We start from the raw sequence: 17,612 nt of genomic DNA, 5'->3' as shown, positions 1-17,612 counted from the left end.
TTATGCTGCATAGTGCTATGAGCCTAAACAGGAAATTGCACTCTGTGTAAGCACTCCTCACCTTGGAAGATGCTGACATCTGTGCAGTCACTGAGACATGGTTTGTGGCCGCAGAGAGCACCCCAACTGTGCAAGGCTACAATGGCTTCCACACATTCAGACCCCCAAAATGAGTGTGAAAGAACCAAAGGTGGAGGTGTATCCATCTTCATTAAAGCCAACTACACCTCGAGACTGGTTAAACAGTATGACTTTCTTGAGCTATGCCAGGTCCCACTAACCATAGGTAAAACACCCTACCACATCATTACTAGCTACAGGTCCCCCAACATGAACCAAGAGAAGCACAACGCCTACCTGCACTTACTAGAGTCACTTTGTATACAGCCAAACACTTTGGCCATGGGAGATTTCAACTATCCTTCCATCGATTGGGCAACATACATGAGCACAAACATGCTCGCCCGGAGGTTCCTGTACTTTGTCAATACAAATGCCTTGGAACAGCTAGTCTGCACCCCCACAAGAGGTTGAAATGCCGTAGACTTAGTACTCACCAACATGGGGGGACACTGCACTACCCCCTGTGTATTGCCTCCCTGATAAGGTCGGACTATATATTTGTCTCATTTGACGTATTGATTAGACCTGATACCACCGCAGGAGCAAAACAACTGAAAAATTTCTCCAAAACAAACAGCCTTCTAGGCGATGGTATAAAAAGTTTCAAACCTCCTGCTAACACAGCCAACAATGGCTCCTATGCAGAGGAGTACACGGTTTACTATCAAAATGTTGATCGCCCATCGTCGACACCACTAACGCGAACTCCGAACAGCGACTGTTGGGATGTCGAACTCCGATATTCCGAAATGCAAAATCTCGCATTGGTTGGACCCATGGTAGCACTTGTTTTGTGGTGTAGCGGTCAGAAATGGCGACGTTCGGTGTTTTAGTTCGATAGATTGAGGAATCGGCATTACAGCTTTCGCATAAAGGAGTCGACAGTATGTACGTTCGACGATGGGCAATTGACATTTTGATAGTAAACCGGAGTACACAAATGCTTTGTATAACCACCTAAACAACTGTATAGACTCAGCTGTACCTGACCAGATCAAAACCAGGTCTTCCTGAAAAAAACAGGCCACCTTGATGGACTTCAAGTATAAATAGGGTATATAACAAAAGGAAGAAACTGATGTCTAAGAACGGGAGAGAAATTACTCAGCAGAAGAAGAATACCCACCACAGCTTGATCACCTATCTGGTAAAGCCCTCTAAAGCTAGTTACGAAGTTAAATTAGTATCCCTAGCTAAGGATAATCATAAGGCATTCCTTAGCTGTGTCCAAAATCTAAAAGGGAACGCCCAACTATGTATCGAACTTATAGTGGATGGTGCCTCTCATACTGAACCTGAGGAAATTGCGTATTACTAATATTTGTTATACACCAGATTTATATGCCACTTGTGGAAATATGAATCTTGTTTATTTAGCTGTTTGTGATGTTTGCACGTTTTTATGTAGGGAAGACCAATAGGTCTTTAAGAGAATGTATCCTTGAGCGTTATAGTGATGTATGGAATGGGAAACTCACCAGTTCTTTAGCTAAACATGTTACAATATGTGGACAATCACATACTTTTAAATCTTTGGTACTACAGTTGATGGTTAAAAATTTAAGAGGAGGAGATTTTAATAACAGCACAGAAGTGTCTGAGATGAACTGGATCATTAGATTACAAGCAGAAAAAAACTTTCAGGCTTGAATGAGATGATGCTGTTGAAATGGGCATTGAAATCACATGACCTTTTTTTACTAACTTTTATTAATTGTCTCAGTTATTCATTTAATTGATTTGTATGATTAGGAATTATATAAATATGTTTTTTGTTTTAGCTTTTGTACCTTGATCTGAAGAAGTGCCTTTTAGGAATTAAAGCACTTATTGTATATATTAATATTAGTTTTTATTTTAAGCCGTATCTGGTCTGCTTTGCTTTTTGTTCAGAAATTGCCAATCTGCTAGCTGACAGATTTGGCGCAAACTTCACCACCCTATCCCCACAAGCCATACCCCAAAGCATACCTGACATGAGTCCTCTACCTATTATCTCTAAAGAGCAGGTCATATCCTTCTCTCCAAGGCCAAAAACACAGCCTCAATGGGACCAGATAACATCCTAGGCTGCTTACTAAACAATCTAAAACAAGACGTGGCTGAACCACTTGACACGCTGTTTAACCTCAACCTGAGCACTGGCTTTGTTCCAGCAGAGTGGAGCACAACAGTAATCCCCTTGCACAAAGGGGTACATCAACCAACCCTTGGAACTAGAGACCCATAAGCCTAACCAGCCTTATCTGCAAGGCCACAGAAAGTATCAACGTGGACCTTATCAATGAGGACAGAAGCAACCTTCAAACTCTTAACCCAACCCAGTTTGGCTTCATTAAGGGTAGATCATGCATACTGAACCTGGTGGTCTTCTTCAAGAATGTCACCAAAGCCTTGGATGTAAGCAAAACAGTAAATACTGCCTAGCTTGACTTTGCCAAGGCTTTTGACATAATCCCCAATTCAGGTATCATTGAAAAACTCTCCCAGCTGGGGATAAACCCATACTTCACTAGATGGGTAGCCAACTGGCTCACCGACAGAACCTATACTGTCAAAGTTGGGGATACTTCTTGTACCAGTAGATCAGTTACTAATGGCATACCACAAGGATCTGTGCTGGGCCCTCTACTGTTTGGAATATGTTTCTCAGAAGTCCAGGTGAAAGTAGATGGCCTGTGGCTTACCATGTTCGCTGATGATTGCAAACTGGGAGCAATCATTGAGTCCTCAAATGATGTTAACATATTACAAAAGGGGCTAACACAGACAAATGATTGGTACCAAAGCCATGGACTAAAACTAAATGCAAAAAGTGCATTATTATTATCCCCTTTGGCAAAGAGGAACTCACTGCAAATTACAGTATTGACAGCACCCCCCCCCTAAGCTCAAACCCAGTGGTGTGATATTTGAGAACAGAGGCTGATAACAATCTAAACTTCAATCACCATGTATCCACGGTGATAAGGAAAGCCTTCTACAATGCACATCTCAGAAGTAAGGGCATCGCATCCAAGACTAAGGATATTATACCTCCTCTATACTCAACTCTCATCAGACAACTAATAGAGTACAGTGCCCCCTTTTGCATGTACCTCACCAGCCACCTGCAGCAGCTGCTGAGACCACAGAGGTTTCCCACCAAGAAATTTCAGGGCCTCCAAAACATGACCTCCATGGAAAGACTAAAAGCCATGTCACTGTACTGTGTATCCTATAGGCTGCTGAGTGGCAAGTTGTGCCTGGCTTACAGAGCAGTCTCTGATCTGGCCCTAATGGAAATGCTCCACATCTGCAAATCAAATGGGACAAGAGTGACTCACTCCAGGGATCTCAATCCAGACTGTGACATTAACAGAACAGGCTGCAGAGACAGGTATATCTCCCAGAGATTGCCACTCCTCTGGAATAAACTCCCAATTCATTTGAAGGAGAGCTCCTCAATGGCCCTATTCAAGCGCATCCTAGACAACTGGATGGGAGACTGTAAATTCACCCCGGGGGTGGCAGCTATGTCACTCATGGACAGGTGCATTTGGTGCTGATCATAGACTTGCTCTGTGAATAACGACAATCTAAGTAAGGTCAATTAGGGAACACGGGTATAACATGTCTGGGCTTGTAAAGGCCCTAGGGCCATTAGCCTAGTAACAGCCTATGAACCTGTGAACCTGTAGCACTCAGCAATATGTATATTCACACACATCAGTAGATCTTTTTAGAGCAGTGTAATTTTTGCAGTGATGAATGGTCTTCAGTCCTATTGATGCCATATTCCATTTAAGTTATTGAAACATTCCTTGGCATGCCATTCCATTCTCATCATTTTATATGTGTTCAGCACATTTATTGTTTTTCTGTACCATAGTTCCAGTGTACTCTTTTTGGTCTTTGTCCCATCCCACTATTGTTGCATTTATTTCTCCCCACCACTGGCACCCTAGAACTTCAGGAAAGGGACATGAGAGCAAGGGATCATGTAATCCTGTGAAGGCTGGGAAGTCTTTCTTATAATCTTAACACCATCTGATTGGCCAGAAGAAAGCAAGTTACAGTGTCTGCTGTTCTACATAAATGCAAGTGCATACAACGTAAGTACATACTTATGCACAATTTCAGCTGCAGTGCACACAATCTCCATAACGGGATTGCACTTTGAGTCCAGGTTGCAGGAGCTGTAGTGCCTGCTTTCCCCTAGTTAAAGCTCTTTTGGTGGAATGCCATCAACACCTTCCTTCTAGAATGGGAAAACAGCATTGGTTGCTCACTTTCATCCCTCCTTGTCACACTTTTTCAGCACCCAAGTTGCAACCTGATCCCATGTCATATGAGTATTTTGCTGCTGATTTTGTCACCAACATGTTCTGAACGTTTCTACTTGGGTGTTTACTGCAAATGGACTTCCCCTTTAGGGAGACTAGTTAACAACATTTTATCAAATTTGTGCTCAGTTTCTAGGTCATTGGCAGTTTAAGTTTGGTGCAGAAGATTAAGCCTTATAATAAGCAGCACTGTTTTACTGAAAACAATGATTGCAAACTAACAGTAGTAAGTGTATGCTGATCTGGATAGCCATTAATTTATTTACCAGTTACCTGTTTAATCCATCTCTAGGTAGTGGAGTCTGTGTATATAAAATATAAATGCATACATATTTTAACACTTGAAATACGCTATAGCTACTAAGAAGTGAACATTACTTTTGTCATTTCATAAGAGACTTGCTTACTTTCTTGTTTCTGAAGGTGAGAAACAGATTTCTGCTGATGTCTTTGCTGACGGTATACCTGTGGACTATAACAGTACTTTGGGAGTGTTGGCTGCCCTCCATGATCGTGTACCATTCACTAGCCCAGACAGCTGGCAGTGTACCATACTGATATATAACAGCAATGACAACCGGACATCATTCAACACTGATTATGTTACTGTTAATGTTACCCATGTTCCTGCATTAAAGGGTGAGTAACACAGAGATACAGTGCATTTCTTAAATGCAGTAGAAAATATTTCTGTAAAACCACTACTTTCTTAAATGCAATAGAATATATTCCCATAAAACTACTACCTGTAGTTTGTAAGCTCTTTGGAAGATTTGTACCGAATAGTCAAATATTAAGTTCATAACTTGTTTCCTTTCTGTTACTGCATTTTTACAGTTTTGAGATGACTTGTACATATGTAAGATGTGTATGTGCATACATGCATTAATATGAATTTTTTATTTTGTTTTGATGTACATCAAAGCTGCTTTCATTTTAAAGAACTGCAGCTGTGTATTAATTTAGAAATCAATTATTTCCTTGTGTTCATAAAATATTTTGGTCATACTTAGAATGCATTCAAAAAATTGGCATAACTTTCCCATTTTACCAGGTTATTATGGCTAAACTCTTATTGTATGCTGCTGTTCCCTATTGCTTTTATAAGCTTCTGAATGCCTTGTTAGTAAAGAATCATGTTAAATATGCATTAACAGTGCAGCACCACATTAACTGTTTTTGATTGTGTATAATTTTATAGGGATTGTATATACAACATATTATCTGGACAACAAACAAAGCAACCCTTACTTGCAGTGGAAGAATCTAGGAAGTCCTGTTTTTCCAAGTGTGAAACAGTTCCAGCAAATGAGAAATTCAGAGGTATGGTTTATCTCTAAAGATTAACAACCATGTAATTAATGTATTAACAAATTCTTTGAAATAAAATTTCAGCTACAAAAATGATGTTGCGTAACATGAGGATCCAGATTCGCCATACAGCTGAATGGATATTTAATTTAGTACTATAATCTGTGAAGGTATCTGAGTTACTGAGAAAACTACTTGTTTAGCAGAACAGTATAAACAGGTCCTTTTAAATAAAACTTCAACTGCAAAAATGAGGTTATACAACTTGGAGGATCCAGATTTGCCTTACAACTACATAGTTATTTAAGTTAGTAGTTTAATCTGTGAAAGTATCTTAATTACTGAGAAAACTGGTTGTTTAGCAGAACAGTAGAGTTAAGCTATTACTACTGGTGTATGAAACACAGTTATACTTCTAAACTCTTTTATTTTGTCATGTTGATAAAATAGTGTAGTATAGCTAGCAACCTTTCAATATATTTATATAAAAAAATCAGTGAACGTGCCACCTCCTGCTTGCGAGCTCATTGTGAAAACTGCTAAAACACTCTTTATTCAAAATTCAAGGTCTTAAAACAGGACCTCTCCAACCCATTAGAAAGAACTGCTAAAACAGTTTTATTTAAAGTTTAAAAGGTTAAAAAAGCCAATATAAGTTGTTGTTGTTGTGTCTTTCGGCTTTTCCCGGTTAGGGGTTGCCACAGCAGAACTCCGGTCCGCTAATGATTGGCAGTAGATTTTTACATGCCGAGTTGCCGGCCCTGATGCACAACCTTCAGCGAAGGTACGCCCATTCACGCATGCCTCCACACAGAAGACGCTCTAGCTGAGAATCGAACAGGACAATGTCTTACTATGAGGCAACAACGCTACCACAGCACCACCACCAATATAAGTGTTTTTGGTTATTCAAACCTTCTTCAGATCCTGTTTTAATAAAAAAAAAACTTCCTTTTTAATACGGAACATCAACCACTCTCATTCCAATGACATCACTCCTTAAAGTGGAAGCAGATATTAAATATATATAGAAAATTATCCTTTACTTTTGGGACCTCACTCTTTTAGAATAGGTTTCAGGGGTACTACCCCATTCAGTCCTGGAGGGTGATCTGCTCTCAGATCCATAATCCACCTTGCTTCTTCAGCTTCAGTTTTAGTCAATAAATCACCACCTCCCACATTTTCCTTAATTCTTGAAAGTGCCATAAATCTAAAAGTGTGGTCCTTAAATTTAGAAATATGTTGATAGAGGGAATTATTCTCCACCTTGTTTCTTATGTCCGAAATATGCCAAAGAATGCGTTCTTTAAGCATTCTGTTTGTTTTCCCTATGTAATAAGCTGTACATAGGGAGCAAGTTTTGACATATATTATATTTCTACTATTACAGTTCACTGATGTCGGAAAGGCGTACTTCTTATTTGTTACTGGATGTATAAAGGTATTACTTGTGATGATCAAAGGACATGCCTTGCAGAGACCACATTTTCGTGTACCTGTGCTCACTCGTTGAGAGTATTTGATCCATTTCCTTCCTTGTCTCTATCCCATCTTTTTTGGCACAAAAGTCTCTTGAGGTTTTTCTTGTTTTTGAATGCAAAGCTTGGATTCTCTCCCACCAGTTCTTTAATTCTAACATCTGATGTTAGAACTGGCCAGTACTTCCTAATGACATTACAGATTGCTGCACAATCTGTGCTGTAAGTGATTGTACGTCTTAATTTATTTCTCCTAGAACATCCTTCATTATTCTGTTTCACCATGTTTTGAGATGTCCCAAGTTTCTCAACGGATAATTTATTTCTGGTCCTTTACAACTAAATCTATAGGTAGCCTCACTTTAATGCTAAGTCCTTTGACATTCTGCTATGGCATTTTGCTGTACACTAACTACTTATAAACAGCAACTCCATTAGCATGCATTGCCCACGTTTTCTTTCAAGTGTTTTCACTTCAAATATAAACTGCCTAACCAAGCACATGTCCAATTTGCTACACCATATTGCTTGCTTTGAAGTTTTTGAGTTTATAGTCATTAAGAGTGTTAACGTGGTGCAATTCAGACAACTAAAAAAAGAAATGCTGTATGCAGTCACTTTGAATGAAGTCCAAAATGCTTTCTTACTAACTTGAAAGCAGAGCAAAATATAAACTTCTCATCAGTTTGAACTAGACAGACTAAAGCTTGATGTGTTCTATGTGTTTATACCTATGTATATCTACATACACACCTTCCACGCACTCAAACTGTCAGGCAGCTTGAGCTGAGCTTACTAATAGACAAGTTAGGGCACAAAGCCCTTCAGGGCTTTACTGCTGCCAAAGAGTATTCTCCACTGAGGCTACTGAGGATTGGCCATCAGCTTGTGCTTTCCTTTGCTGGCAGATAAATTCCCTTTGGAGGAAAAAACTTTCCATTTTCTTCATTTTGTTGATGTTTTCTACTTTCCTTTTGAGAAAAAAATTATTTTAAAGCTAAGAGTGTTGTGTTTTAACTTACTGTGTTGAGACTCTAACGTGTTTAAACAGAACACTCTTTTTTTGTCAGTTTAAAAGTAGTGTAAAGTAACTAATATTTTTTCTTTGGAGAAATTGTGTTTAGTTTTTCTTTTGTAGAGCTGGTATAGTTTTTAAAGTGCTTTTTACTATTTTTTTCTGTCAAAAATGTTACTTTTGTCATCTGGTAGTGTTTACTGGCAATTGCTGAAAGATGCACCATTTTCAACTTGACCAAGAAACAGACTACCAATCCCACAGTTGGTTCTTCTTCTGGCCACAAAAAGAAAAAGTTAAGCAAGCAGCTTTGCAGCTACAGCAGCAGGCTGACAGTTTGCCTCAACAACAGGTGGGTGACATTGCTGTGGCCATTTGTTGTACCTTAAACCACTCATCTTTTAGCTCAGATCCCTCTGGTGTAGCACCTATAGCCATAATGGACCATGGGCTAGTCAGGTCTTCTGTGGCTGTTGGGATCCCCTCAGAAGGGGAGACCCTCTTGTCTTTCCTGGGAGGGGGAACAGGAAAGATTTCCCTGTTTTGTCAGGATGTTGTGCCCATCCCTGGAGAAGCAGTTGTTGCCATTAGTGACATGGCTGGCCCCATTTTTCCTGTCAAAAAGAAACAGAAAACCAAGCACATTTCTACTTATCCTCACATTTCTTTGGATAGGAGTAGTTTACTGGGTCTGGCTCAGGGTTAAATTTAGGCTATTGATCATTCTTGTATAGTAGGTTCTGGTAAAGGAAAGAGGGATTCCTCTTTTCCTGAAGAGATCCAAGATTCTGAATCTGAACAGAAAGATGCAAGGATGGATGCAAGAATTTTCCCTAGATTTCGGATTCAGACTCAGAAGGTAGCTTGGTTTCTAATTCTCCTTGTGCAGGGTTCTCTTTCTCTAAGACTATTGCTAGAATGCGTCAGTGTTTTTAGTGGGAGAACACTGAGGTTTCTTAGTCTCTCAGAAAATACTGAGTTGTTATAGAAGGATTTTCCAGAACCTACATCCATTCCTTCTGTTATGTCTGTTTTATAGGCTGTGTGTTACTGCATGCAATTTTCCTGATAGTTAGCCAGCTGTTCTTAAAAATGCAGATAAGGTGTATAAAGTTCCTCAGTCTTTTTAAACTTTATACACTGTTCCTACACTCGGCCCAGCAGCTATAGCTTTAGTTAATTCCACTTCTGCTAAGCACTTAGTTAATTCCAGTCCTACTATTTTTAATAAGGATAGGAAAATTATTGATAGGTATGAAAAAGTGCATATTTCTGCAACTTTGATTTTTCAGAATTTTGAATTGTCAGGCTCATATGTTTACATTTGTTCTGACAAATTGTGAAAGTGTGATGAATGCTTTGTCTGCAGTTTCTTCTTGTAAGGAAAAATCTGTTTTAAAATACTTAGTTTCTTCTATTGCACAGGTCACTATTCATTGTTTGCAGTGTGTGTGTGTGTGTGTGTGTGTGTGTGTGTGTGTGTGTGTGTGTGTGTGTGTGTGTGTGTGTGTGTGTGTGTGACTCTGTTGATACTTCTTTCAGGGTTATGACCACTGACATTGATTTGAGGAGGTTTGCATTGCTGCATTCTCATAATCTCCCAGATTATGTTAGAAATGAGATTTTACATTCCCTTTAAAAGGAGATTTAGTGTTTGACCCCACTGCCACAGAAGTGATCAAAAAGTGTGATGAAAGGGGCAAGCTTATCCAGGGAATCTCTAAAATATTTCAGCTTTCATTTTCCAAATTTTCCAAGAGATTTTCTCTCTCCATCTACTTTTGTTGAAAAACAGAATAAATAGTCTCAACAAAACTCATGTAAACAGACATTTAAGAAGAAATGGCAAGAGGGCTCCAAAAACAAGTCTTAAACCTCCCAAAACCAAGGACAGTCCAATAAATCTGAATGAATGTTCAAGAGGCCTCATGACCCTCTTCCACCCTGCCCCCTTTTCCCCAGAAAGTCTGAATCTAAATGTTTCTCTTTGGCAACAGATTGTTTCAGACAAATAGATTCTGAAAATCATTCATCAACTTTACAGATGGCCATAGGATTAGATACTTCAGTTCTAGGGGGCATGACTCTTCCAGATCAGACTCTTTTGTTTCCACTTGTTCTTCATCACTTGCTGTCCTAAGGAATGATATAACCAGTTTCTCCTTCCCAGGTAAGGAAGGGTTTTTATTCAAAGCTTTTTCTAGTGCCAAAGGAAGAAAATACTTGGGAGACCAATTCTGGATCTTTCTTTCCTAAACATATTTATGATAGTGCCCAAATTCAAAATAATTTCACTTTACAACCTGTTACTTTTTTTTCTTCCTCTTTCAAGTTTCCTGATAAAATGAGACTTAAAAGATACTTATCATTTCATCCCTATTCATCCAAACTTCAAAAGTTTCTTAAGGTTTTGTGTGTCTAGATCACATTATCAGTTCTCTGCCTTATCCTTTGTACTATCTACTGCATCATATTTAGCCACTCCATCACTCCATTCCCACTTGTTTTTTTTTTTTTAGTGCCAGCAGGGTGTGGACATTTATTTTTCTTGTTCCTAGCATTGTCCTTTCTGGACCCAGCCTCACTGTCTGTGCTGGCAGGAAAGCTCTGAAGGGTTTTGCACCCAAACTTGCCTTTATTCAGCTCAGCTCAAGCAGCCTGACAATTTGGGCACATGGAAGGTGCCCTGAAGCTTTGGAAGCTGGCTGGCTGTTATATCGTTGGCAGGATATAACCCATATCACTAAGGCTACTGCAGCATTGATCATTTGAACATCTACTGTTATGGTGAGTTCAACTTACACAACTAGACATTTTCCAGACTTTAGGGTAATGAACACTTTCTTTAAGGAAAAACAAAACAGAAAAAGGGAAAGCTAATTGTAACAGAAATGACTACTCTTGATATAGGCATACAAATTATAAAAATAGACTGCTGTCAAAACATCTTATGTAAGATCCATGTCATAGATCATTTTGCATTCTTACTAAAAGTAAGAAAACAAGATTCTGACTGGTATTGCTTTGTTTAAAACTATAGTTTATTAAGTTAAAACAAGAGGTAAGAACTTTTTTCAATTTTCAGAGCTTTATCAGGTGTACATTTTATATATGTATATATATATATATATATATATATATATATATATATATATATATATATATATGTCTTGGTTCCTGTACTTCTCCATTTTCTTTGTTTGGTCAGGGGGAAGTTTCTTTACTCACCAGTGGGAGTGGGGAGTACTGAGCTGCCTGTTTGTCCTCAGAGGAGTGGTTTAAGACAGTAACTTGTAGTTCAGTGGCCATTTTGGGTAATTTCCTGCCTTTTCCAGCCCCCTGCTATAAAGCACGCTTTGGCAGGCTTTTCTGGCTGTAGAGAACTCAGCACAGCTCCTCGTGGTATCCAGCAGAGTTCCTAGAGCAGCAGAGGACAGAAAAAGCAACTTTCCAGATTTTAAGTATTTTTCTTGCATTTTTCGACCATTTGTGTTATTCGACGACTGTTTCTGTCTATTTTATAGTGGTATTACCTGTTTTTCCTGTTTTTATAAGCTTTAATTGTTGGTTGCACTTCTTAGTTTAAGTTTGCTTAAAAGTTAAACTACAGGCTAATACACTCAAGTGTACTAGCTTTTGATAGCATTTAATCGAAAAGCAAAGCATTTATTGTGTTTTCTGTTCTGTCTGTGAAAAACTTGAAAAAAACAAAAAAATATTCTTGTTCTCCTAGCTTTCCTGGCTAGTTTGTTCCAGTGATCAGATTTTGCTGATCCCTGGGCTTTGTCTTGGTTCCTGTACTTCTCCATTTTCTTTGTTTGGTCAGGGGGAAGTTTCTTTACTCACCAGTGGGAGTGGGGAGTACTGAGCTGCCTGTTTGTCCTCAGAGGAGTGGTTTAAGACAGTAACTTGTAGTTCAGTGGCCATTTTGGGTCATTTCCTGCCTTTTCCAGCCCCCTGCTATAAAGCACGCTTTAGCGTGGAGTTGCCACTAGAGCAGCATCGGGCAGTGCCGGTTTAACAAGGTTAAACTTTTTCTGGCTCTATAAAGTCTGTTCCTCATTTTTTCCCTTAGAACTGCTCTACTAGTAACCTAAACAGTATATCCCTTGACTAAAAAGCGCATCACTTGTTCCTAAAAGTTTTTTTTTTTTTCTCTCTCAAAAAAAAAAAAAAAAAAAAAAAGCTCAGCACTTGCCACTTCTATATTATACAAAACCCCTCACTTGCGAAACCCCCCCCAGGAGTACCCACTTCCTTACTAAGTCCTCTCTTATTCAGTCTCATACCTAACTTCTTAATTTTTCTAGCATGTCGAAGGGCCAGATGCTGGCGTCCTCTCCTGCCCAGTTGGTGAATCTGGGAATATTGAGGCAATGTTACAATTGCCTCATGTACACAGACAACCCTCTCCTCCTCCCACATAACACAAATACTTGCGAGAGATGCAGCTATTTAGCCAAACTGGAGGCTGAGCTCTCTCAACTCAGGACTGGCAAGACCAGACAGGAGGAGAAGGCAACTACACACACCACAAAACCAGCCTCACATAATGCTACCACACCACTGAATCAAACACATAAACACACAAAGACATACTCGGAGGCTCTGAGTAAAAATTTACCTAAACAGCAGAGGCCTCCAAACAACTGCTACCTCAAGACACCCCACAAGCAACACATAAACCACAAAATCAGTGTGCAAAGCAGTCACAGCCCTTAAGGCCAAATACAACACCAAACATACTTGTCATAGGTGACTCCATAGTCAGACACACTGACGTCCCACTCACTAGGCTGAACAAGGAGAGGGTTACAGTAAGCTGCCTATCGGGCGCTAGAATCCACCACATAACACAAGCACTCTGGTCACTCCACGGCAAGTACAAATATGACACAGTCATTGTCCATGCTGGTGTGAACGACCTGAGACGTACCTCCCTGGACTACATGAAAAGAGACATAGAGGAGCTCTCTGATTATGTAGCCCAGGCAGGTATGACCCTGACCCTGAGCAGTATCCTTCCTTCAACAAGAATGATGCCACAATATAGAGACAAGATGATCAACTTTAACAATTGGCTTAATGTCTGGTGTCATTCAAAGGGGATCCAGTGTCTGTCTGCCTGGGATGACATGCTTGACAAGCCACGCTGCTTCGAAAGGGACGGCTTGCACCTGTCACCCCTGGGATTCCGGATATTGGCTAAGGCTCTTGCCACCCCCATAGTGCCTTTTTTAGGCAAGGCTGAAATTCTAAACCTACCACCCTAGAAAACAAAAATGAGAAGAAACTGAGGGTAATGCTGCTCAATGCCAGAAGTCTAAATCTCAAAATGCACGCACTCGAGGCCCTTCTCAGTATGGAGAACATCGATGTCTGTGCTGTAACTGAAACCAGGTTCAAGGCTCCTGAGAGCACCCTGGCACTATTAGGTTTTACCTCATATCATGCGTTCCGGCCCCAAAACCCGGACCACACCACAAAAGGAGGGGGTGTATCCATATTCATAAAGGATACCCACACCTCCAGGTTGGTGGCAACGCATGAAGCTTTGGAAATCATCCAGGTGCAACTAACCATAGGCAAAACTGCTCTACAAATTGTAGCATGCTACAGGCCACCCTCTCAAACTCAGGAACCCCACACAGCCTTCCTGAAGACACTGGAGGGTATAAATGTATCTCCAAACACCATCATATTGGGTGACTTCAACTACCCGAATATAGACTGGGAACATTACTCAAGCCCTAACTTTCTAGCCCAACGGTTCCTGGAGTTCATAAATTCAAATGCCATGGAACAGCTAGTCACTGTTCCCATGAGAGGAGAAAATATACTAGATCTCATTATCACAAACATGGGGACAAAATGCTCCACACCGGAAGTATATCCCTCATTGGTGAGATCTGATCATAAACTAATCTCACTGGAAATCCACATCCCGCCCCCACCCCAAACAAAAAAGACCACAGTGAAGAACTTCTCTAAATCAAACTTCACACTACTCAAGACTGGTGTGGTATCCTTCAAGGCCCCCAAGCCGTGGAAACCACAACCCAAGCTGCGGAAGCCCTTACAAATGCCTTCTATGAACACCTCCAGGACTGCATGGATCAGGCAATCCCAAATAAAACCAAGACTCTTTCCACAAAGGGCAAACGTCCAGTCTGGTGGACCCCAGCCATTAACAAACTTTACAATAAGAGGAGAAAGCTATTACATGATAGAACAAAATCCATAAAAGGGAAGTCACCCCTGATCATTATTAGTAAAAAAATACGAGCACTCATAAAATCAACTAAGGCCAATTTTGAGAGAAAAAGTGCCATGGATTCAAAGGACAATCATAAGGCCTTTTTCAGCTATGTTAGGAACCTGGGTGGAAACTCCCAGATATGCTCAGAATTAGTCCAAAATGATACAAAAATCACTGAACCCACAGACATTGCCAACATACTGGCAGACAGGTTCAGTGCAAACTTCACCCCCCTAAAGGAGAGATAACTATCCCAGCGGAGTGTAGCCTCCCAGACATCTCAAATGCGCAGGTGAAAGCTGCTCTCTCTAAAGCTAAAAACACAGCATCAATGGGACCGGATGGTGTTCCCGGCTGTGTGCTACACGAGCTAAATGAGGAATTAAACCCGCACATAAGGCAGCTGTTTAATCTCAGCCTTACCACAGGATACGTGCCCAAGGAGTGGCGTATGGCAACTGTGGTCCCACTCCACAAAGGCGGTGCCTCTACGGACCCTGGTAATTACCGCCCCATAAGCTTAACAAGTCTAGTCTGCAAAGCTATGGAGAGGATCATAATGGAGCTCATAAACAAAGATATAGGGGACTTGCAGACATTGGACCTGACCCAGTTTGGCTTCGTCAAGGGCAGATCATGCCTTTTGAACTTGGTCGACTTCTTCAAAACAGTCACCAAGGCCATTGATGAGGGAAAGGCAGTCCATACAGCCTACCTTGACCTTGCAAAGGCTTTCGACACAATACCCCACTCGGGTATTGTAGAAAAACTTACCAGCTTAAATGTAAGCCCATATGTCACAAGATGGGTTGCAAACTGGCTTAAGGACAGAACCCACAGGGTTAGAGTTGCTGGCGCTATGTCAGACTCCAAGCCGGTCACAAGTGGTGTCCCACAGGGCTCGGTCCTTGGCCACCTATTGTTCGGCATATACTTCTCAGAAGTACGGGCCAACACGGGAGGACTTTGGCTGACAAAGTTTGCAGACGACTGCAAACTGGGCGCCATAGTGGAAAGTGCATTGGACACGGATATCCTTCAGAAGGAACTCACAGAAACAGATAGCTGGTGCCAGAGCCATGGCCTGAAGTTAAACGCCAAAAAATGTATAGTCATACCCTTCAGGAAAAACAAGGTAACCCCAAGCTACCATATAGGTGGCAATCCACTAAGCACAGAAGAGGTTATCAGGGACCTAGGGACCCAGGTTGACAGTGGCCTTTCTTTTGACACTCACGTTGCTAAAGTGGTTAGAAAGACCTTCTACATTGCCCACCTAATCATGAAGGGATTCACATCCAGATCTAGTGAGGTCATTGTTCCCCTGTACTCTTCACTTATCAGACCAATGATCGAGTACAATGCCCCATTCGGGATGTATCTCACTCGACATCTGCAGCAATTGGAGAGACCCCAAAAGTTCCTCACCAAAAGGATAAAGGGACTCTAAAATCTGTCATATGCTGCCAGATTGAAGAAACTCCAGCTCTATTCAGTCGCATACCGTCTGCTCAGAGGTGACATGTGCCTGACATACAAGGCCATGTCCAACCCGGAATTAATGGACATACTCCACCTCAAAAAATCCAAATCCACCAAAACCACTAGAGCAAGCGACTTAAACCTTAGCATGGATATAAATAGGACGTGCTGGAGGGATAGATTTATCACTCAGAGACTCCCTATGCTGTGGAATAAAATCCCGGTCCATGTGAGGCAGAGCACCTCGCTGGCTCTGTTCAAGAGAAATCTTGACCTGTGGATGGGAGATCGTAGGTTTACCCCGGGAATCATCTCTGTGTCACTGCTGGACAGAGGCACAACAAACTAATGGGCACAGTATTTTTTCATATAAGGGGTGGCGTAGGCCACAAAACTTTGGGCTAGGCTTATAAATGCCTTAGGGCAGATAGCCTAGTATAAACCTATGAACCTATATATATATATATATATATATATATATATATATATATAATCAATAATATATTATATATATATATATATATATATATATATATATATATTTCTGTTGTCCTTATAAAGGGCTATGTAAATTACTGTAAAGGCTTTACTCCAAATGCATTTAAACAGCAAACATTCAATGACAGTGATTGGAACAGTGGTAGATGCATACACACTATGTATCTTTATTGTGATTGGTTCTCTAAGTAAGCACAGTCATTGTGCATCTAGGTGTTGATCATTGTGCTAGGTGTGATGCCAAATAAAGTAAGCATGTAGTCCTGCTTTTTAGTTACATGAATATAATACATAATAAAACAGGTGACAGTGAGACTACTGTATTTCTTTGGTGAAACATATACTTTCATTGGTGAGCCTGAGGTTCAAATATTGTGCATAAGCAACCTAGTTCTAAGGGAGCTTGTCATAATAATGACAACAGTAGTACTTACCAAAGCTCTCCAGAACTCTTTTGGTGCTGATGCGATTCCATAGGGAGACCTGAATAATAAAATGAGCTGTATTGAAGGTTCTTACCATAAAACTAGCTTTATTCAGTTTAATCTGTCAAAACCCATGTTTAACATCATACATCAAATACAGAGAATGCAGTTGCTGCTGCTACTACTGGTTTAGTCATTTGAAGTGGCTAGAGTTTAATTTTGATCCACTTACTTTAGTCTTTTGAGAATCTCTGCACATTCTTAATATGCTCTGCTTCAGAACTGTCACTATACTGTTTCACCCATTGATTTGGTTCAGCACGTATGATATCCATTGTTTCCATGCAGTTTTAATTTTTGCTTAATTCTAGTTCTGAGCACATATGGAACTCTTTTCTGAATCACTGCTGTTACCTCAGGGAAAATGTTCTGTGGCTTATGTTTCAGAGCTTGCAGGAAGGTATTAATTATACAAACCCTTTTATTATATCTACTTGAAACATCAACTTTTATTAATATGCATTGGTGTACAGCACTGTGAATCTGAGTATTAACCTTAGCAGTTAACTGCTTTTTATACACTACACCCAGATCTGCTTAAAATATTCATGTTGAAAACCTGTGCAGCTCTTTTCTGTAAATGTTCTGACTCTGTGCCTCTTCAGTATGCACATGCAACTCTGGTCTTATACC

At 40.4% G+C, this 17,612-nt stretch overlaps 1 protein-coding gene across 1 annotated transcript in view; it reads left to right on the top strand.

Moving 5' to 3' along the window:
- IDUA (alpha-L-iduronidase) overlaps positions 1 to 17,612 on the top strand; it is a 700,883-nt gene that overhangs the window by 404,942 nt on the left and 278,329 nt on the right. Inside the window, exons 9-10 of the mRNA XM_044061120.1 lie at positions 4,872 to 5,087; positions 5,650 to 5,771. Of these exons, the coding sequence (XP_043917055.1) occupies positions 4,872 to 5,087; positions 5,650 to 5,771 (338 nt within the window). The remainder of the gene's footprint in view (positions 1 to 4,871; positions 5,088 to 5,649; positions 5,772 to 17,612) is intronic.

The sequence above is a fragment of the Protopterus annectens genome, chromosome 2.part0 (assembly GCF_019279795.1).
Source record: "Protopterus annectens isolate FY-2018-M chromosome 2.part0, PAN1.0, whole genome shotgun sequence".
Classification (NCBI taxonomy): domain Eukaryota; kingdom Metazoa; phylum Chordata; order Ceratodontiformes; family Protopteridae; genus Protopterus; species Protopterus annectens.
Note: the sequence above shows the minus strand (reverse complement) of the source record. Positions and strands in the feature narration are given on the sequence as shown.